At 48.2% G+C, this 22,800-nt stretch overlaps 1 protein-coding gene across 1 annotated transcript; it reads right to left on the bottom strand.

Annotated features, from left to right (window-relative positions):
* Positions 1-814: 814 nt before the first annotated feature.
* Positions 815-20,771, bottom strand: LOC148107477 (melanoma antigen preferentially expressed in tumors-like). The gene is made up of 7 exons (XM_087857479.1): positions 20,726-20,771; positions 11,997-12,246; positions 11,465-11,594; positions 11,004-11,341; positions 9,953-10,126; positions 9,689-9,906; positions 815-933 (listed from the first exon to the last, which is right to left on the bottom strand). The coding sequence occupies exons 1-7, from the start codon at positions 20,769-20,771 to the stop codon at positions 815-817; spliced, it is 1,275 nt and encodes a 424-aa protein (XP_087713605.1).
* Positions 20,772-22,800: the final 2,029 nt, after the last annotated feature.

Below are 22,800 nucleotides of genomic sequence, written 5' to 3' on the forward strand. Positions count from 1 at the left end.
ATACGCACCCACATCATAGCGTCACAGTGACTATACAGGAGTCACCCTTGCCCGTGGTTTTGCTTTCCATGGTTTCAATGACCCATGATTAACTGTGACCCTCCTCCTGAGGTGAGGTCGGAAGGTCAACAGCAGCCTAACACTACATCACAACGCCTACGTCTTTCACCTACTTCATCTCATCGCATAGGCATTTCATCATCTCACGTCATCACAAGAGGAGGGGTGAGCACAGTACAGTAAGACGTTTTGAGAGAGAGAGACCACATTCACATAACTTTTATTACAGTATATTAAAATTTGTTTTATTATCAGCTGTGTTGTTAATCTCTCACTGTACCTAATTTATAAAGTAACCTTTATCACAGGTATGTATATTTAAGGAAAAAAATAGGATATACAGTTGATCCTTGAACACCACAGGTTTGAACTGCGTGGGTCCACTTACACGTGGCTTTTTAAAGAGTTGACAGCATAAGCCACGAGGCATTTATTTACAACTGCGTAAGATCAAACTGAAGGCCTCTGGCACAGAGGTCATGCCTGTTGCCCTCTGAGTACCTAGAGAAGCTTAATGAGGCCACCAGCATCCCCCCGCCCCCGGCAGGGGGACCCAGGTCTGGGCAGAGTGCAGGTCGCCTCATGTACTGATGGGGTGGCTGGGTTGAACTCCTGTAGGAGGCTGGGCTCAAGAAGAAGGTGCCCAGAGGGCAGATACAGTGCTGCAAAGGGAGCCCCACACCCCCGGTGCCCCCATCCCCCCCAAGTCCTCCACGCACTGGGCTCTAGGGCTGTGCTGGGGTCACTGCAGGCCTTAGGCCTCTCCTGGGCTGGGTGTGGACTCCTCCCTGTAGTGGTGCCCTGGCCCCATGGCGTCCTGGAGGCCAGCACACTCAAGCCTGGCCGCAGCTTTGACCATGGCTGGTGGTACACCTGCAGGCAGACGGGGTAGCAGATACACTGTGCCTCCGTGTTACTGCTGCCACCTCTGGGCCCACCCAGCAGCTGTCACTACTGGGCCGAGGCTACCGGCCTTCAGAACATTGCCACCCCAGGGCCAGGACTGCCACTGCCACCACCCCAGTCCTAACCCAGTACACCTATACGCAAATTTTTTTCAATAAATATATATACAGTAGTGTAAATGGATTTTCTCTCTCCCCCTTTTTTAAGAGTGAGAGAGCATGTGCACAAGTGGGGGGGGGAGGGGGAGAGGAAAAGGGAGAGAAAATCTTAAGCAGGCTCCATGCCCAGCATGGGGTCTGACATGGGGCTCGATTCACCACCCTGACAGCAAGACCTGAGCTGAGATCAAGAGTCAAAAACTTAACCGACTAAGCCACCACCCAAGTGCCCCTACTTTCTCTTCTTTATGATTTTCTTAATGTTTTCTTTTCTCTAGTTTATTGTACAAATACAGTATATAATACATATAACATATAAAATACGTGTTAATTGTATTGGTAAGGTTTCTGGTCAACAGTAGGCGATCTGTAGTTAAGTTTTAGGGGAGTTAAAAGTTATACAGACTGTTGACTCTGTAGGGGAGTTCAAGAGTCAACTGTACTCCAAACTAAATTCAATAGCACACCAAGAGTCATATACCACAACCAAGTGGGATTTATCCCTGGGATGCAGGGTTGGTCCAACACATGCGAACCAATCAATGGGATACACAATGCAAATAGGATGAAAGACAAATATTACATCATCTCAATAGATGCAGAAAACACATTTGACAAAATTCAATATCCAGTCATGATAAATAAAATCTCTGAAACCTCAACACAATAAAGGCTATCTATGAAAAATCTACAGCTAATATCATAACCAAGGAGTTAAAACTGGAAGATTTTCCTCTAAGATCGAGAACAAGGCAAGGATCCCCACTCTCACTACTGCTATTCACCACTGTCCTGGAAGTCCTAGCCAGAGCAATCGAACAAGAAACAGAAATCAGGGGCGCCTGGGTGGCACAGCGGTTAAGCGTCTGTCTTTGGCTCAGGGCGTGATCCCGGCGTTATGGGATCGAGCCCCACATCAGGCTCCTCCACTGTGAGCCTGCTTCTTCCTCTCCCACTCCCCCTGCTTGTGTTCCCTCTCTCGCTGGCTGTCTCTATCTCTGTCGAATAAATAAACAAAATCTTAAAAAAAAAAAAAAAGAAACAGAAATCAAGATATAGAAATCGTAAAGAAAAAAGTAAAATTATCTATTTGCAGACAGATTCATCATGTATGTAGAAAATCACAAAAACTTCACAAAAAACTACTAGAACAAATTCAGTAAACTTACAAGATACAGTATCAACATACAAAAATTCTCATTTCTAAAGACTAAGGAGGGGTGCCTGGGTGCCTCAGTCATTGGGCGTCTGCCTTCAGCCCAGGGCGTGATCCCAGGGTCCTGGAATCGAGCCCCATATCAGGCTCCCTGCTCTGCTGGGAGCCTGCTTCTTCCTCTCCCACTACCCCTGCTTGTGTTCCCTCTCTTGCTGGTTGTGTCTCTCTCTGTCAAATAAATAAATAAAAATTAAAAAAAAAAAGACTAAGGAATGAACTATCAAAAAGGAAATTAAGAAAACAATTCCATTTACAATAGCAACAGAGAGAATAAAATACTTAGGAAATAATAAGAGGTACAAGACTTCTAGGTGTTGAAAATTATACGGAAAGACATTTATTTGTGTCTTTAAAAATTTCCTTCATCAATATTTTATAATGTTCGTGGATTGGAAAAATATTGTCAATATGTCCATAGTACAAAGTAATGTACAGACTGACTGCAACCCTTACCAAAATCTTTACAATGACACCTTTTACACAAACAGAAAAATTGAAATAGAATTCGTATGGAACCACGAAATACTGCAAATACCAAGGCAGTCTTGAGAACAACAAAGCTGGAGACATAATGCTTTCTGGTTTGAAATTATATTACATAACGACCAAACCCCATAAAGACAGACATATAAACCAATGGAACGGAGGAGAGAATCCAGAAATAAACCCACATATTTACGGCCCACGGATCTTCCACAAGGGTGCCAAGAGCACACAGTGGGGATAGGCTACTCCTCAACAAATAGTTTTGGGAAAACTGGATATCCACATTCAAATGAATGAAAGTGTACCCGTCTCACACCATACACAAAAATCACCTCAAATGGATTAAAGAATTAAACCTCAGGCCTGAAACTACAAAACTCCCAGAAGGGAACAAGGAAAAATCTTCTTGATATTGGTCTTGGCCATAACTTCTTAGATAGGACACCAAATTACAGGCAGCAAAAGCAAAAATAGACAAATACGACTACAAGAAATTAAAAAGATTCTGCATATCAAAGGAGACAACACTGTGAGAAGGCGACCCACAGGATGGGAAAAAGGGTTTGCAAACCATACATCCAATAAGGCACTAATATCCAAAATATGTAAGGAACTCCTACAACTCAATACTAAAAGTAATAAATAACCTGATTTAAACTGGGCAAAAGACCTAAATAGCACTTCTCTAAAAAAGAAATTCAAATGGCTAACAGGGACATGAAACAGTTCTCAACATCTCTCATCGGGGAAATGCAAGTCAAAACCACAGTGAGGTATCACCTCACGCCTGCTTGCTGAGTTTTACCAAAAAGACAAAAGATAACTAGTGTTTGTGAAGATGCGGGAAAAGGCAGCCCTCGTCCACTGCTGGTGGGAATACGATTTAGTACAAACATGGGAAACAGTATGGAGATGCCTCAAAAAATTAGAAGTAGAACTGTTAAATGATCCAGTAATCCCATTTCCAGGTAAATATTTCCAAAGAATTGAAAGCAGGATGCGAAGAGATATCTGCACTCTCACGCTCTTTGCAGCATTATTCAGGATATGGACCTAACCTAAATGTGTCAAGGGATGAATGGATAAAGAATATCACGTTCCTTTTATCCATTCATCTGTCAAAGTACATTTATATATACACGTATGATGGAATAATGGCCTGAAACAGAAAATCCTGCCACTTGTGACAAGATGGTGGGAGCTGAAGGACAGTAGCTAAACAAAATAAACAAGAAACAGAAGAGAGAGACACCAAGTGATCTCACATGTGGAGTCGGAAATATTCAAATTCAGGCACCTGGGTGCTCAGTTGCTTAAGGGTCTCCCTTCAGCTCAGGTCAGGATCCCAGGGTCCTGGGACCGAGTCCCATGTTGGGCTCCCTGCTCAGCGAGGGGGTCTGCTTTTCCTTCTCCCCCAGTTGTGCCTGCACGCACGTGTGCTCTCTCTCTCAAATAAAAAACTTTAAAAAAATAAAATAAAATATTCAAATTCATAGAAGCAAAATAGAATGGTGGTGACCAGGGGTGGGGAGAGGAGGAAATGTGATGATGTTGGTCAGAATACAAAGTTTCGATTATGCAAGATGAATAATTTCTGGAGATCTAATGTATGTACCTCATGGTGCCGACAGTTAACAGTACTGCTATTTTATGCATGTAATTTGCTAAGAGAACACATCTTAAATGTTCGCCCTACACATGCGCACACAACCTATGCAGAAATAACATATACGTATGTGTTAATTAGCTTGACTGTGGTGATCGTTTCACAATATACACACATATAGCAAAACACCAAATGCATAACTTAAATATATGCAATTTTTAAATGTCAATGATATCTCAGTAAAGCTAACTTAAGAAAAAATAAAGGATTATAAAAACCTGGGGCGCCTGGGTGGCTCAGTCATTAAGCAGCTGCCTTCGGTTCAGGTCATGATCCCAGCGTCCTAGGATCGAGCCCCGCATCGGGCTCCCTGCTCAGCGGGAAGCCTGCTTCTCCCTCTCCCACTCCCCCTGCTTCTGTTCCTTCTCTCGCTGCCTCTCTCTGTCAAATAAATAAGTAAAATCTTAAAAAAAAAAACCTACTATGAACTGTATGCCAATAAATTAGATAACCTAGAAAAAATGGACAAACTCCTACATACATAAAACCTACTAAGACTGAATCATGAAGAAATTAAAGTTCTGAATAATCTAAAACTTTTAAGGAGACTGAAACAATCAGAAAGCTTCCACCAAAGAAGAACCCAAGACCAGATGGTTTCACTGGTAAATTCTACCAAGCGTTTAAAGAATTAACACTGTTTCACAAATGCTTCCAAAAAACTGAAGAGGAAGGAAAACTTCCTAACTAGTGCCATGAGGTAAGCATCACCCTGACACTTAAGGACAAACACTACAAGAATTGAAACTACAGGCCAACGTCCTTCATGAATACGGATTCTGAAATCCTCAACAAAATACTATCAAATGCAATTTAACAGCATTTAAAAATGACTATACATCTTAACCAAAACCAATTTATCCCCAGAAAGCAAGGATGGTTCAACATTCAAAAATTAATAAATGCAATACACCACATTAGTATAATGAAGGGGAAAAGCTCACATGATCGTTTCGACTGATGTGTATCTAACAAAATCCAAAAACCTTTTATGATAAAAAGCGATAGTCAATAAACCAGGTATAGACACAGACTACCTCAGTATAATAAAGGCCTTTAAGGAGATACCACAGGTGGCGCTGTACTCAATGGTGAAGGACTGAAAGCCTTCCCCCTAAGATCAGGAACAAGACAAGTATGTCTGCTTTCAACACAGTACTAGAAATTCTAGACCATGCAGCTAGGCAAATAAAAACTTTTAAAAGGCATATGAATTGGAAAGGAAAAGAATAAAATCGTATCTCTTCTTAAAGTTGTAGGATATAAAAATCAGTTGTATTTCTATACACCAGCCATGAGCCACCAAAAAGTTTTAAGAAAACAATTCCATTTACAGTAGCATCAAAAAGAATAAAATACTTAGGACTAAACTGAACCATGGAGGTGACAGATGTGTACACTGGAAACTACAAAACTATAAAATAGAAATAAGCTAAAGACCTAAAGAAACAGAAAAATATCCTATGTTCATGAACTAGAGAACTTCATATTAAGACGACCATATTATGTTAGGGGTTGAACTGTGCCCCCCCCCCCCGGGAAAGATTACTTGAAGCCTAATTCCTGGTTCTTGTGAATGTGACTCTATTTGGAAGTAAGTCTTCACAGATGCTATCCCATTAATAGGAGGTCATACTGGATTAGGGACCAGCCTAATCCAGTATGACTGATGTTTTTATCAAGAAAATTTGGACACAGGGAGGGAAGACAACCATGTGAAGATGACGGGAAAGACTGTAGTTATGCTACTACGAGCCAAGGAATGCCTGGGCTACCAGGTCTAACAGGCAAGGAAGGAACATTTGCTAGAGATTTCAGAGAGAGCATGACACTGCCAATACCCTGATTTCATACTGCTAGCTTCCAGAACTGTGAGAGAATAAATTTGTTGTTTTAAGCCACTTAGTTACGGCAGGGGGGGAATGGGAAGTTACTGTGTAAAGGTAAGAGACTATTTGGAATGAAGAAGTTTTGGAAAATAGTGGTTCTGGTTGCAAAACACTGTGAATGTAACATGCCACTGAATTATACACTTAAAACAGTTTAATTTCAATAGAAGGAATAGAAAAAGTTATCACGATCTATCCTGCAGGAAACACCAAGCCCAGAGGGTTTCGCAGAGAATTCTACTAAACTTTTAGAAACTATAGATTTCCCCTATCCGAAAGTAGAGCATTCTTTTTATTTTCTTAAAGATTTTATTTATTTATTTGAGAGAGAGTGAGCGCGCGCACACAAGCAGGGGGAGCAGCAGGCAGAGGGAGAAGCAGGCTCTCTGCTGAGCAGGGAGCCCAATGCGGGGCTCGATCCCAGAAGCCCCAGCACCACTGCCTGAGCCGAAAGCAGATGCCTAACCAACTGAGCCACCCAGGCACCCCCAAAAGTAAAGCATTCTTACAAAACTTTTTTTAAGCTGAAATGGTATAAAGCAAAGCAACTGCCACTAATTTATGTGGAAAACATTTTAGTGTTCCCAGACCCCAAAAAATAACCTCTCCTAGGCTTGTCTGACACCTGAGCACACACCTTGCTAACAAAAGCACAAAATTAACCCAAGATAAAGCACAGACACTCACACAGTTCACAGCTCTGGTAGCTTGACGACAAGACGCTGAGCAGAGGTCGCGGGGGGGGGGGGGGGGGCTTGGCAGGGCCACTCTCGCTGCTCGGGGTGCGTGCCGCCTCCACAATGGCTTGCTGCCAAACAAACGCTGAGTGCTATTTTTGATTTTTCTGTAAAAGTGAAAATCCTCCTTGGATTTCTTTCGCTTCGCGGAAACAGGTACTAATGTAGGTCTTTCGCACAAGTCAAGGGGCGTGATGCAAATTTTCAAAAAGCAGGGGACACTTGTGTCTAGGAAAAAAACCCAAACGTCGTCCTGAATCAAGCAGCATCATTTCTCACTGCCATATGCTGGAGGCATAGCTTACAACATCAGGAATGAGACAAGGACACCCAGCATGGCACTGGAGATCCCAGGCTGGGTGATAAGGAATGGGACTGTATCGGAGACACAGAATCGGAGAAAAGCAAATAAAACCGCTATCGCAGATGACAGAGAAAACGCGAAAGTACAAATTATTAGAAATAACAGAAGGAAATGAAATGGGCCCAGAAAGTTAAGGGCAGTTCTCGGAAGTAGTGCAGGACAGGGAGCAGGGTGGGGAAGAGACACGCGCTTAGGTACCGCCATTTATTACGAAGCAAAAATTAGAACAATTCTCCATTACCCTGCCCTCCACCTTAATCACCCCTGTTCCAGCTCAGCTGCTTTTCTCCAGGGGACTCTATGCAAAGGGCCACTCCATGAGAAAGGATTCTCCGTTTTCACCATCAAAGGGTTTGACATATCCTTCATCCTCCGTCTCCTTGATTCCTTCTCACGGTACCTCTCATTTATCTGCCTGGGAGGGCTCTCCCCAGCTCTCCTGTTATCTGGATGCTTCTGCACACTCACCTATCAGTTAGTGGCATATATGTCAGTTATTGGAAGCCTCAATTCCCTGATCTCCCCCCACCAGCCGCCTCAAAAAGAGCCGCCACTATATAGGAAAACCCCAGTTCTACCTCCCTCCCTCACAGGGAAAACCCCAGTTCTTCCCTGCTGGCCGTCTTTTTCCTGGGTCTCCTTTACTCCTCACGCAAAACACCGCACTTCTGACACTTCTGGTCACCAAAATTGCAGGGATTTTTCCCTGCAACAAAAACTAAGTCACACCATCCACCTGGAGACAGGGGCACATCCCGGCTGAAGGGCTCTGTCCCACAAGACTGCCCCCACCCTACTTCAGATGCCAACAGCAAGTAGTTAAGTCCCCAGGTTACCCACAACTTGTCTGATTTGGCTACAAGTCAGAGGCTCCCATGACGCCCTCCTCAGGTTGGATTAATTTGCTGGAGTGGCTCGCAGACCTCAGGCAAACACTTACTTAGGTTTCCCAGTTTATGAAAGGATGATAAATACTATGGACGAAGAGCCAGGTGAAGAGATACATAGGGTGCGGTCTGGGGGGGAGGGGGTCCAAGTGCAGAAGCTTCTGTCCTCGTGGTGTTGGGGTACATCACTCTCCCAGTATGTGGAAGCTCTCCAAACCCCTACTACTGGGGCTTTATGGAGGTTTCCTCATGTAGGCATGATCAACGCGCTCGTTTCCAGCCCCTCCTCCCCCCTCTGGAAGATGAGGGGTGGGGCTAAAAATTCCAAGCTTCTAATTATGGCTTGGTCTTTCTGGGGACCAGCCCCATCTGGGAGCCATCTGAGCGCCCACCCTGAGGCGCCTTATTAGAAAAGATGTTCCTAGTGTCCTTATCACTTAGGAATGTATAAGGGTTTCAAGAGCCCTGCGTCAGGGGTGGGGTCAAAGGCCAAATGGTGCAACGAAGGACGCTCCCAGTGTTCTTACTTAGGAAAGGACACCGGGTTTCAGAAGCTCTGTGCCAGGAACGGAGGACAGACCAATATATAGTCTCAATCATCCCACAGTCCCCCCACTCCGGTAACCCCTCATCATACTGGTGTTGTTGTTCTCATGGCACTCCTCTGAAACCGGCTTACGGCTTGCTGACCTGTTTAGTGGTCCCCAACCCCTTTCAAAGCTAAGTTCGTTGAAAGCAGACACCTAATGTTTACACTCGTCTGTCTTCTTCAGTGACAGCGGTTTCTGAACAAAACAGAAGTCAACAAGTATTCGAACAAATACGTGAATGAAAGCTGAGTGCTTTCATCTATTCATCTATTCCCTTGATGAACATGAAATGATCCTACTTTATGAACGAAAAAATGTTTTGAGAAGAAACTCACCCAATTGCGTGGTGTTCAAAGTGGGAATACTGAAGCAAAATGAAAGGGAAATTGGGCAAACAGACCAGAAGCACAAGTGCTGGGAGAAGCTGTCTTTTTATATCGGGCACTAGAACAGCACCTGCAGTGCTCATTTTTGACCGGTGCTTGTCGATGTCATGAATAAGGGAGCCCCAGCGGGATCCAGAAAGCGTTCGTTGTGTTTTTTCTTGTTTTCATAGTTTTCCTCAAAGCCGCACCATCCAGTCGGAAAATCCACTGCCACGGCTCCAGCACCCGCTGCTGCCCCTCTTCCCCATCAGGTCAGCTGTGCCTTTTCGTAAGTCAGGCCACCGAGGTCGAATTGGTGAACTCCATGTCGGCCCGCTGCAGTGCCTGCAACATTTCCCGCAACTTGGCGTGCGCACGGGCGAGCTCCGCCCTGCTCGGGTCCCCCAGCTGCACTCATCCAAGTACACGGCACGCTCAGCAGGGACCGGGTACTGCACGCGCTCCAGCTCCTTCAGCGCCGCTAAGTGCTGCAGCACGTTCGTGATGCCCGACGTGGAGATGACGTTGTCACAGAACACCAGAGAGCGGAGGCGGGAGCAGCAGCACAGGGAGCTGGGCTTCCTTCAGCCGGCAGCTTCTCAAGTTCAGGTGCTGCAGAGTGCCTGACACCTCCCCCAGCGGAACCTCGAGGGGCCCAGGAACCATCTGGGACAGGTTATTGCCACAGAGAACCAACTCCTTCAGGTGGGTGGCATGAACGCTCTGGGACAAGTAGGAGATGTCCTTCTCAGTGAGCCTACATCCATTGATCACCAGCGTTTCTAGTGGTTTTTGCAGGCCACTGTGGAGAGACAGACACGGTTTACTTCTTGGAAACTGGAGTGTGGCTCAAGATACGCTCGGGAAAGATCCAGAAACCCAGGCTGAGAAATCTGCACTACTCCTACCTCGGTCTGGATGCAAATGGTGGGAGCCATCCTCTGTAGCGGTTAAGAACACAGCTGGGAGTGAAACATTTCCCCATTCCCCACAGGACCTCTGTTTTCACAGTATGGTATTGGGCACACCTCTTAGCCTCAGCTTCCTAACGAGCCACGTCATCACTCATGCTCCATAAAGTGTAGAATTAATAAAATTTAGATATAGCTCCTACTTGTGCTAAGGCCTAGGTTTTACTTGGTGGAAGATTCAGGAGGATGGTTCCTCTTGCTTCTATTTACTCAAAGACCAGGCCCCAGGAGAACAGCTCCCTATTCCAGGGCGTGCCACAGAGAAGTCTGTGAGACATAAACGAGGGGAATGAGTTCACCAAATCAGCTGAGCTTAGATGTCGCGGGAGCAGTTCCCTACTTCAAACACCACCCTCACGACTCACCATCCTCTTATCATCTTCTCTACATAAGCTCTAGGAAGACAAGACCCTGATCTTGTTCAGGGTCTCATATCCATTCTTAGCTGCCTGCTTGGCATGGACTAAGTGCATGAATGAATGAGTGGATGAGACGCCAATTTCAGACCTGCATCCTTCTCTTCTATGGTAGCCGCCAGCCACCGGCTGGCCCCCAGGAACCCGCCTTGCAGTCTGGGTCCAGCCATGACCCTGCGGACCCACAGAAGGGAAAGAGTCCAGGCTGGTCTCTGTGCCAACGCAGCAATGCCCAGAGACGCGTCCTGGGATCCTGGCCTCCGCACCTTCAGGGAGACTTGCCAACACTCACCTCAGCATCTTCTGCAGCTGGTCCGAGAGACAGCCAAAGATGAGGTGGAGCTTCTGGAGGCGGCCCAGCGGACTCAACAAAGAGAAACAGTCCGCAGGGAAATCCCAGGGGATGTCGTTCATGAAGAGGTGGCCCAGGTTGCTCATCTGCCCTACGTGGGTGAAGAACTGGATCAGGTCCGACCGGATGCAGAACCTACTCCTGTGATGAAGCCTCACCTCTCGGATGGTCTCCAGCTCCAGCATTCCCAGGATCTCTACGAGGCGGCGGAACGGCACCCAGTTGAGGACCAGGGTCCGACAGCGGGGACGCAGACAGCCATGGCTCTTCTCGACTCTCTGCAGTATGTACGAGGGGAACCCCGACAGGTGGAAGAAGCCGAACAAACCACCGAGGAAAAGGTCTGTGTGGATTTCCACGGGTTCTCAATGATGCGGAGGCTGTTCTCTGGAACTGGGCACTAGCGGGTCCCCCTCCGGCTCTTCCAGCATGTGCGTGATTGTGAAGGGGGCAGGAGTAGTCTCAGAGCACTCCTCCCAGTTGGAGTGCTCAAAGTCATGGGTAAAATCCAGCACCTTCAGATTCGATCTCCTGCGGGGAATGAGGAGAACAGAGGCTGGGACTTTCAGGCCAGCAGAGCAGGGCTGGCAGGAGACCAGCAGCAGCGGACCCTGGGAAGGGCCTCTGAGCCAGCCAGCAGCCCTGCCCACGGCCACCCGCTATGCCTTCAAAAGGCCCTCCTCGGTGCCCACCTTTTATACAGTCCGGGGATGCAGCCGGGAACCTAGCCACACTCTTAACCACCTCAGCAGCGTGATCAGCTCTGAACTACACCAGGGCTCTCTTCTCAGAGGGACCCTGAGCAGCGGCCTCAAGGCCTCGCCATGATCAATGTTGTACCTGGTGGCACAAGCCTGGGCTCCACATCCCTGAATCCAGCTCCCACTTCCTCAGTTCACTGCTCCCCTACCAGCACCCCGTCTCTCCACTTACCTCGGACAAGCAGCATGGGTAGGAACCAATTCCAGCCCATCTAGGACGGCTTCTGTGAGATCTTGAGTTATTGAATGATCTCCTAACGATCCCAGACAGAGGCAGGGGAAGGGCCAGGCCTGCACCATTGCTGTCACAGTCTTTGTGTGTCCCCCATCAAAGGCTGCCGTGGACAGGGTTGGGAAAAGGCCCACGGGGAGCTCCTCCAGAGCACGGACAGCTGAGTCCTCATCGTTCAGCAGGCTCTGCACTGCAAGATCCAAGAGACTGAGAGAGTCCTGTCCGCTCATCTCCACGGACCTGGGGCAAGGTAAGGGAAAATCCTGAGTGGATTTTCACGGTGCTCACCCTCCTTCTGTTGGGCCAGGAAAACCCAGCCTCCACCACCCTTCTTAGCAGAAGTGGGCTCCCAGGAGGTCTCCCACCCCTCCTTCCATCCTACACTTCTAGTGCTAAATCTGCAGCTCTCTCTCTCTGCTGGTGGCACCAGTGTCCCTTACCCTAATCCCAGATGCCTGAAAGGAGAATAATTAGGCCTTTATCTCTGTTCCTTATTGGACTTCAGAGACCATAAATTGTTCCAAACTTAATTTCTTGAGCTTTCCCCAACATCATCATCATCTCCAAGGTGATTTTAAGGAGCAGGACTGAACAACCCATCCCTTACCCTAGCCCAGGGGTAAGAGGTCAGGTCCTGAGGTTTCGTTTGCCTTCTCTGGCAGACAGGCCTTCTAAAGTGGTAACGGCAACTTTCCACATTTCAGATCTGGCCTCTTTCCCGCTCTACAGGTGCATTCCTACTCATCACATCCCACCCGGCTTCAATGCAATTCAGAGACAAGAAAATTATTTTCAAAAAATCAAAAAGATATAAAACTCCTCTTACGGGGCCAGTAAAATTTTGACACAGAATGTCAGGGAAAAACAAGAAAAAGGAAAATTAAAGCACCATCCCCAGTATAAGTACATACAACAGTCCTGAATAAAATATTATTAAACAGAACGAAACAGTGTCTCATAACGAAGCAGAATCAGAGAGCATTTCTTCCAAGAACAAAAGGACAGCGACACATTAGAGTGACTTCTATCAGTGAACTTCTCATGACACTTGGATGACTGAACATGAGTGCTCTGAGCTGCCACCTGAAAACCCAAACCAAGTAAAGGAAGAGCGAAAACCAGAAAGCCCAAGGGAAGGAGTTAGACATCCCTGCTCTTCAAGAAAAAGCCACATTTTGGAATCTGGCAAAAGGTGGATCAGGGGAACTAGTGTGCGGACTACAGAAACCAAAACCTAAGCCTGCGTGGGCGGTAAAGTCAGAAATCAACTGCAGGACCAGCAAAGGCCTCAGGAGTGACACGCACAAGCAGGGCCCCGGACAAGGGCTGGAGAACGTCGCCGGCCCTGTGGTTCCGGAGGATTCTCTACAAACACGTGCATTTTCCCTCCACCCCCAGCAGAGCCAGCAATCCACACCCGGGCCCGGCCATCCTCCAGTTCCCACCCTGACTCTGCCCTGCTGCTCCCTGGAGCAGCTCCCAGCCCTCGTCCTACAGCAGGCTGCTCTTCTCTGGGGGACGAGGGGACTGCGCTGGAGCTGGTCTGGTAAATGATCATTTTAGCCACCGAAACACTGGACTACGGCCCGACTGAGCATTTTCCGCCTATGTGTGAGTGAGAAAGGGCACCTGCTCAGAGCTGAGGCCTGGTAGGCAGTACAGAGCAGACAGGGCAGGAGAGGGAGGACCAAGCCCCTATCACGATCCACCAACTGTTCTGATGGCAGAGCTCCTCTGAAGCAGCAGGGCCCTAGCTGCACAAGTGGCTGTGTCTGAAGCCTCCCCGTGCTTCTGAAATGTCCCATTTCTCTGAAGGGACAGCCCAAGGGAAACGACATGCCAGGGACCCTCAGGGGCATCTCTGCCCTTGCCCCTCCTCCACGCCCTTCTCACTCGGCACAAGTCAGTCCAAATACCAAACTCTCCACGAGGGATGTACGTTCTATTGACGTCCGCACAAGACACAGAGAAGAAGTTCCCCAGAACTCGGCGGTGAGAACGCCTCATACTCGTAGACAACATCCCTTCCCCTCCCGCAGCCTGTCAGCCTTCCTGCCAAATGCCTTCCTCAGAAGGAGCCGTTCACACCTCCAGCTTCTCCCAACTGAAGCCCAAGCATCTCCCTGCTGTGCACCTCAACGACCCTCACCAACCTCCCTTTACAGTGGAGGGGATGTTGTGAGCACATATTCCACGTGTCACACGGATCTTCTCAGGGCCTTCTCCTAGGTTCCAAGGCATCATTTCCCCTGCACAGGGATTTTCGGCCCAAGGCCCACGGCTCTCGGCCCAGCAGGACATGATGAGCTGAGGCCTCTGGCTCCTGTGCGGAGCCAACAACCGGCCACTGCTTTTCTTGTCCACAAAACCAGGATCTATTGCTGGCCGACTCCTACCACGTGCACTGCCGGAATGCACTTCGTCTGTTGGGAAGTCTCCTCTGGGATTCCAGGGGCCTCTAACCCTGGGGGAGACTTAGAAGAGGCAGGCCAGTTAGGCAGTGATAGTCTTGGCCACGGCAGTTGGTCTTGGGCACCGATGGATACTCACCTTGTCCTCCCACACTATTCCTTGTAGATTCCCCTCAAGGTCCCTATCACCTCTGCTGCCCTTGCTAGGGTGCCAGGTGGCCTGGCTCACACCTTCATCTCTGAAGGGTCTGAACCCTGTCACTATGCCCCTTGCAGTGAGGGTTGCGGCACCTGTCTCTCCACTGTCACGACAGGGCAAGGAAATACCAGGAGGCCCCTAAATGGATCTCCTGGGAGTCAGATTTATTCCTCTCTACCCCTGGTTTAAAAGCAGCCCTATCCCCTCCTAATCTGGGTCAATTACTCCCACCAAGATGGGAGCTCCTTTTCCTACCAGCTGGGGAGTGGACACAAAGAGGATCAAGTGTTCAGGTGGCAGCCACAGCTTCCAACTCAACGGGATCCCCTGCCTCACAATGGATGGCGGCTGAACCTCACCAACTTTATGACTTGGTGGCTTTGACAGAACTCACCTCCTGACGAGCCGTTCTGGCCATGGGGTCATGTCCTGTCTGACGGGCCTCGTCATAAAACACGCATGAGTCACCTCTGCAGACTGCACGGCCTGGCTCCAGGCCCCTAGAAGGTACCTTTTCCTATCACTGATACCCCGGTCCCCTCAGATCTGTGCAGTCTTGTGGCCCAAGCACCAGGGCTGTTTTCATTACAGCCTAGACTCTGCTACTCCGCAGAGAACGTTCCTATTCTGGGATACACTCCAAGTCGCAGTCTTTTCGGGCACCTGGGTGGCTCAATCGGTTAAGCGTCTGACTTCAGCTCAGGTCATGATCTTGGGGTCCTCAGATCAAGCCCTTATGTCAGGCTCCGTGCTCAGTGGGGAGTCTGCTTCTCCCTCTGTCCCTCCCCCTGCTTGTGCACACATGCACACTAATAAATAAAATCTTAAAAAAAAAAAAAGCGGCAGTCTTTCGTGTCACCCAGTATACATGCCAGAGAAGTATTCCGAGATACGGACTATGTTGTCTCCAAAACCTGAAGAGTCCTACCAGGCATCGTGCTTCCTTCTTTGCCATAGGAGGTCCAAGTTGTGATAATTCATCTTTTCCTTTGGATATGACCCAGCATGTCCTTGACCGCTGGGGCACTCCAAATTGTTCTCATGTGGCAGATCCCTGACTCTTCACAGGCACTGTCTCCAGCAATGCAGTGGATGTCTCTTACCAAGGCCTCCAACACGCCAGCCATCTCTCACTAACCCAGCTCGATTAGCATACTGTCAGAGTAGTGAATGGGCGCTACGTTCTGTGGATGCCCAGGTGGTAGGTGGTCCAGATCTCTCTGAACTACGACAGAGGGAGGAAGGGTATAATCCTGGGGCAAGATTAAACGTATATTGTCGCCTGTTCCGTGGGAATGCAAACGGTATCTGATAGGGACAGAAACAGATGTGCCCATTAACCTTTGTACACCATATACCCGAGACGTCTTTAATCTGGCTCGAGCAAAATAAGCCCATCTGACATGGCAGCTTCGGCTGGAGCTACTATCTGGCTGATTTTACAGAAATCTTGGCCAATCTCCAGGATGAACCTGGTTTCTGCAGAGGTAGACTGCTGAATTAAATGGAAATAGGACAAGGTTCACCACTCAAGTCCTTGCATCCTTAAGAATGACAACATTATCTGTCATACCTAGCATCTGATACTGTTTTATATTTACTATCTTTTTTTTTTTTAAGATTTATTTATTTATTTATTTATTCGACAGGAAAGAGACAGCCAGCGAGAGAGGGAACACAAGCAGGGGGAGTGGGAGAGGAAGAAGCAGGCTCATAGCGGAGGAGCCTGATGTGGGGCTCGATCCCATAACGCTGGGATCACGCCCTGAGCCGAAGGCAGACGCTTAACCGCTGTGCCACCCAGGCGCCCCTATATTTACTATCTTGACCAGGAATAGAAAAGGGTACAGAGGCCTCCACTTGGCCTTCCCCATCATGATAGCTCCGATCCCACAGATGAAAGACCCAATGTGGGTACTGCATTGATTTCCAAATATTCTATTCCAATTACACAACTGCAAACTGGGCAGTGACACAGGGTTACATTGTGAGCTGGATTCTGACCCCGGATTCTATTTATTATCTGGCTCCCCGTAGGTCCCCATCCTAACAGTGGGCCACAGTTATGTTTCGTATGTCCAGATACTCATGTCAACTCTGACCCTATGTGCAACAATATTCAAACTGTTTATATATCCTCCTTTCCCCTGTCCACTCCTCAAATTGCTTGTACCTTCCAATCCCCCTCGTTTACATTTGCCCAAGTGTGGTAGGCAGCCTCCAAAATGGCCACGATGATACTTGCCTCCTGGTATCCATTGGTGCCCTTGTGAAGTCCCCTGCAGCTCTGAATAAGGCAGACCTATGATAATCTGTGGAAATTACAGTGTGTGACTTCCAAAGTTAGGTCATAAAAGGCACTGTGACTTCCACTGTGCTTCCGCTTGGAACACTTGCTTTCATGTCATAGAGACACTCAAGCAGCCTTATGGAAAGGTCCATGGGCAAGCAACTGAGGCTTCTTGTCAAAAACTGACCAGGCATGTGAGGGTACTTGCAAGTGGGTACTCCAGGCCCAGCCGAACCTTCAAATGATTGCAGCCCCAGCCCGGGTCTTGCCTGCATCCTCAGAGACGCCAATGAGCCAGCACCACCCAGCTAAGCTACAACCAAATTCATGACCCACAGAAACCACGTGAGATAAGAACAAAAAGAACTCACCGCAGAGTTACATAGTCCTTCCTTCTGGGGCCCCGGCCTCTTTTTCAACCAGACGGCTTCAGCCCTGAAAACGGACTCAGGTCTAGAACTTGGCAAGGGATCATGCTTTTGTATTGAGCTGACTGCCCTCAGCCTCCCAACCATCAAGCCTTGAGTTCTTCTGATAATAAGACTATTACTCTTGGTGGCTGCCCTTCCATCCCGCACCTAAAGACACTGTGTTCTTTAAATCATTTTTTCTTAACGTTACGTTAGTCACCATACAGTACTTCATTAGTCCCCGAGGTAGAGCTCCATGATCCATCGTCTGCGCACAACACCCATTTCTGGAACTCTTTGTGGGTCAGATGCCTTGGCTGCCGCTCCAGCCTCATACTCATACTAAACGGTGTGAACCTGACTTCTGATGGTTTATGCCGCCGCCTGACCTCAACTGCTTCAGGGTCCTACCATCCCTGTTTCTATGAGCGAGGCTAATTCTGTGACAGCCGCTCTTACTGTTCAACACCGGCCTACGCAGGTACCCCACCGCTAAACTGACGCCGCTGCCCCTCTCATCAGCATATTCCCAGAGCCCTGCTAAACGGTGTGTTCGCTGGGCCTTCCTGTGGAATATACCCATCTGCTTAGGTTTCCTGGCCTTACACCGCAAGTGCATCTATACCAGCCCGACAACTTCCTTGAGTGTGTTAGCCTAGCCTTCAGCTGCCACCTGTCAGCAGTCCCGGAATTGCAACCTCACTGAGCATGGGCCGTTGCTTTCTTTCTTTTTTTTTTTTTTTAATAATTTTTTATTATGTTAGTCACCATACAGCATATCCTTAGTTTTTTGATGTAGTGTTCCATGATTCATTATTTGTGTATAACACCCAGTGCTCCATGCAATATGTGCCCTCCTTAATACCCATCACTGGCCTACCCTTATTCCCCACCCCCTCCCCTCTGAAGCCCTCAGTTTGTTTCCCAGAGTCCATAGTCTCTCATGGTTCCTTCCTCCTTCTGTTTACTCCCCCTTCATTCTTCCCTTCCTTCTCCTACCGATCTTCCTGCTATTTCTTATTTCCATAAATGAGTGAGACTGTATGATAATTGTCTTTCTCTGCTTGACTTCACTCAGCATAATCTCCTCTAGTCCCGTCCATGTTGCTGCAAATGTGGTGTAATTGTTCCTTCTGATGGCTGAGTAATTTTCCATTGTATATATGGACCACATCTTCTTAATCCAGTCATCTGTTGAAGGGCATCTCAGCTCCCTCCACAATTTAGCTATTGTGGACAATGCTGCTACGAACATTGGGGTGTATATAGCCCTTCTCTTCACTACGTCCGTATCTTTGGGGTGAATACCCAGTAGGGCAATTGCTGGATCATAGGGTAGCTCAATTTTTAACTTTTTAAGGGATCTCCACACTGTTTTCCAAAGTGGCTGTACCAACCTGCATTCCCCCAACAATGTAGGAGGGATCCCCTTTCTCCACATTCTCTCCAACATTTGTTGTTTCTTGCCTCGTCAATTTTTGCCATTCTAACTGGCATAAGCTGGTATCTCAATGTGGTTTTGATTTGAATTTCCCTGATGGTTAATGATTTTGTGTCTGTTAGCCATTTGTATGTCTTCATTTGAAAAGGGTCTGTTCATATCTTCTGCCCATTTTATTGATTTATTTGTTTCTCGTGTATTGAGTTTGAGAAGTTCTTTATATATCCTGGATACCAGTCTTTTATCTGTAGTGTCATTTGCAAACATCTTCTCCCACTCCGTGGGCTGCCTCCTAGTTTTTTTGACTGTTTCCTTGGCTGTGCAGAAGCTTATCTTGATGAAGTCCCACAAGTTCATTTTTTCTTTTGTTTCTCTTGCCTTTGGAGACGTGTCATGAAAAAAGTTGCTGTGGCCGATGTCAACGAGGTTGCTGCCTATGTTCTCCTCTAGGATTTTGATGGATTCCTGTCTCACATCGAGGTCCTTCATCCATTTGGAGTTTATCTTTGTGTATGGTGTGAGAGAGTGGTCAAGTTTCATTCTTTTGCATGTAGCTGTCCAATTTTCCCAGCACCATTTATTGAAGAGATGGTCTTTTTTCCAATGGATGTTTTTTCCTGCTTTGTCAAAGATTGGTAGCCCAAAGAGCCGAGGGTCCATTTCTGGGCTCTCTATTCTGTTCCATTGGTCTATGTGTCTGTTTTTGTGCCAGTACCATGCTGTCTTTGTGATCACAGCTTTGTAGTACAGCTCGAAATCCTGCATTGTGATGCCCCCAGCTTTGTTTTTCCTTTTCAACAGTTCCTTGGCGATTCGGGGCCTTTTCTGGTTCCACACAAATTTAAGGGCTGTTTGTTCCAGCTCTTTGAAAAAATGTCATTGGTATTTTGATCAGGATGGCATTGAAAGTGTAGATTGCTCTCTTTCATGCTCCTGGAAGCCATCCTGGCAGCAAGTTCACACAAACTCCTGGGGTCCCTGACAGGATATTAAATCTTGTATCTAAGAAAAATACTCCCCAATCAACAAATTCACCTTACCCAATCTTAACTCCCTCCCCTTTATCAGGCACCCATAATCCAGTCCCGACCATAGTCCCCAAGCTGGTACATGCTGGTTAGGTCTTTCAGCTTCTGTAGGGTGTGGTACCTTTATCTCCCTTCTCAGCCTGAGCACATCCCCTGCTGTGTTATGCTGGGACACAGCCCTAGTTAGACACCGGGAGGGAAACTGGGGAAGACAGCAAAAAAAGCCTACTCTGTATTTGTGAAGAATACCTCTGCAATGTATTCAAATAAAAGATTTCAGTGTTTTTTTGCTTGTGTTTTTTTTTAAGTAGGCTCCACGCCCAGCATGGGGCCTGAACTCACCACCCTAAGATGGAGACCTGAGTGGAGATCAAGTGGGATGCTTAACCAACTGAGACACCCAGATGCCTCAAGATTTTAATTTTTAATAGGGTGGGTTAGCCCACTTACTTCTGCGGTCTCAGAAGGTTAAGGAGAATCAGTGAATTTCAGACCACAGGGGCCTCAAGGCATATAACTCTATCAGTATGCCAGGGTGCCATTTTCTCCCAACCAGGATGACTTTGGTATAGCAGACCTGCCGTGGTTAGGAGTTCAACCTTCTTTGGAACTCCACTTCCCTGAAGACTAAGTCCCAGCCAGACCCTTAGCTTTTCTCCCCCGCACTGCTCCCCCCAAAGATGAAAGCCTCTTTGTTTGCTACCATGGAGATCTTAAGGACGGCCTCCAATAGCCAGTTGACTCTGCCTTTGTCCTTTACAACAAGTGTCAACCCAGCCTACCACTAGCCATTCAATCCCATAGTTCTCATTACTAATTACTAATTCATCATGCTTTCCAAAATGCATCATCTACTGCGCTCCCTAGTGCACTCCCTTCCATGGGCATACCATCCCAATTCACCACCAGTTGAAGCTCTAACTGTGCGGCCGCCATCTCGTACCTGGGCTATCTGAGCTCCACTCCCTTCTACCAGCGATGGCGCTCCATGCCAGCAGGCAGTGCGCTGCATCCAAAGGCAGGGCATGGCGGGGTATCAGGGTCAGCCCATCCTTGTAGGTCCAGGGTGCGGGCAACGCTGGAAATCGGGTCTATCACGTGCCCTGTCCCACCGTTGGTGGCAGCCTCCCAAGTGGGGTACCACTAGCAGTCTTTGGTCAAGGGTAACAGGCAGCGCAGGTGATTACAGCAAAAAAGAATGGCTGGCTACCTTGGCCCTGTGATAAGAAGTGTGCACCCAGGGCGCCTGGGTGGCCCATGATCCCGGGGTCCTGAGATCCAGCCCCACATCTGGCTCCCTACTCAGCCGGGAGTCTGCTTCTCCCTCTTCCTCTGCCCCTCCCCCTACTTGCGCGCCCTTTCTCAAATAAATAAAATCTTAAAAAAAAAAAAAAAAAATCGTCTGCACCCACCTGGAAGTCCGCCCATTTGGCTTTCCTTTGGAACCTCTCGGGATCCCGCACCAAGCAAAGTAGACAGGGAGTGGCCCGAACGGCCACCTGAACCGCAGGAGAGCGCACGAAGCCCAGGGCCCCGGCAGCTTCAAATCCCCGCGTCCTGAGGCCTTGGTGCGGGAGCCCTGGGCTCCTGTTCCACATTTTGAGGTTCCAGCCAAAGCCTACGAGGCAGCTGAAAACGGCGACCTGGGGAAGGAGAGTCGTCTCAAAGAGCCTGAAACGGAAGACTCAGAGCCTCACTGCAGCGTCTCGAAGCTTCCTACCGCGCGCAGGCGGGGAAGGGCTGGTAGCTTCACACAGGTCACGTGGGCAGGGCCTGCTTCCCCCTCACTTTGAATCACGTGAGAAGCAGGGCGGGACCAGCTCCCCACCCCCTCTATGGGCAGGGAAGGGGCCTGATTCCTCCCAAAGGAAGCATGGGAGGTGGGGCGGGGCCTGCTCCCCGAAAGGGATCTTGGGTGACTGGGCGGGGCCTGACCGCCTCACGCTGGTCAGGTGTTCCTCGCCTGGGATCACGTGGGAGGTGGTTAGGGCCTCTTCCGTTCACACCGTTCCGCTGGGTTGCGAGTGTGCTGGGAAGGATGGAGACGCCCCCGCGGGCTGCTGTCTGCGGGTCAAAGCACCAGTATGGGCTTGGAAACCTGGAGGGCTGAGTGAGATCGGGTCTGCAGACTGGTTGGCTCTAGTGCTGGCCTGCAGCCAGCCGGGACCTGTTGGAGAGACCGAGGAGGGGGCATGGAGGACCCCAGAGGCGTCTGGACCCTGGGAGAGTCCCTCTGAGAATTGGGTGGAAAGAGCTTAAGGTTCAGAAACCGCGCGCCGAAATCTCAGCACTTGGCGTAAGGATTAGGGCTGGAAGGCAGCCCTGCCCCAGTGAGCAGCTTGAAAACCCCCATCTTTTACCTTGTATTTTGGTGCCCAGGTAGGAGTCCCCAGGGGTCTGCAACAGGCCTGCTCTGAACCATGTTTTGTAGAAAGAGCAGGTCCTCAACCTTCTCCCCTAAGGGCAACAGGAGCCTGAAAGAAGCAACTACCTCTTAATAGACGTTGGCCTTGTGCAAAGCACCCTGTCACGGGCTCGCTGTACCTCATTGCCTCCCAAGAATCCTGCCGGAGGTTCCACACAAACCCTTCCTTTTCTCATGTCTGACCCTTAGAGTTTTCTACTGGAACATTCTTTTTAACTTCATTAACCCTCATTAAGGATACTGTTTATTCCAAGACCTTGAATATAGACCATTCATGGATACTTCATAGAATAAAAATATTTGTAGGTAGTGCCTCCGGTGGATTCTAGGATGATTCCGCACAAAATAAGACAGCTGCAAAATAGAACGTGGGCTTGGAAATAGGAGTGCACTGATCCACCCCCTGGTGATTTCTTTGAGGACCATGAGTGCATAACGCGCCCTTTTGGGAATCCTTGATAGTGTGGTCAAAAGGATAGGTTATATAGGAATCACTCACTTTCATTCATTCATTCATTCATTCCTTTCTGTGAAGAAGAT

The sequence above is a fragment of the Ursus americanus genome, chromosome 30 (assembly GCF_024610735.1).
Source record: "Ursus americanus isolate L20-20 chromosome 30, mUrsAme1.1.p, whole genome shotgun sequence".
NCBI classification, from domain to species: domain Eukaryota; kingdom Metazoa; phylum Chordata; class Mammalia; order Carnivora; family Ursidae; genus Ursus; species Ursus americanus.

What these genes read in the sequence shown, in the direction of transcription:
- LOC148107477 (XM_087857479.1), bottom strand. Translation starts at nt 20,771, where the DNA reads ATGGCGGCCGCACAGTTAGAGCTTCAACTGGTGGTGAATTGGGATG. An exon ending in ACTGGTGGTGAATTGGGATG is followed by an intron (nt 12,247 to 20,725) that starts GTATGCCCATGG and finishes TGGATCTTGCAG; the next exon opens with TGCAGAGCCTGCTGAACGAT. An exon ending in CAGCTGCAGAAGATGCTGAG is followed by an intron (nt 10,127 to 11,003) that starts GTGAGTGTTGGC and finishes GTCTCTCCACAG; the next exon opens with TGGCCTGCAAAAACCACTAG.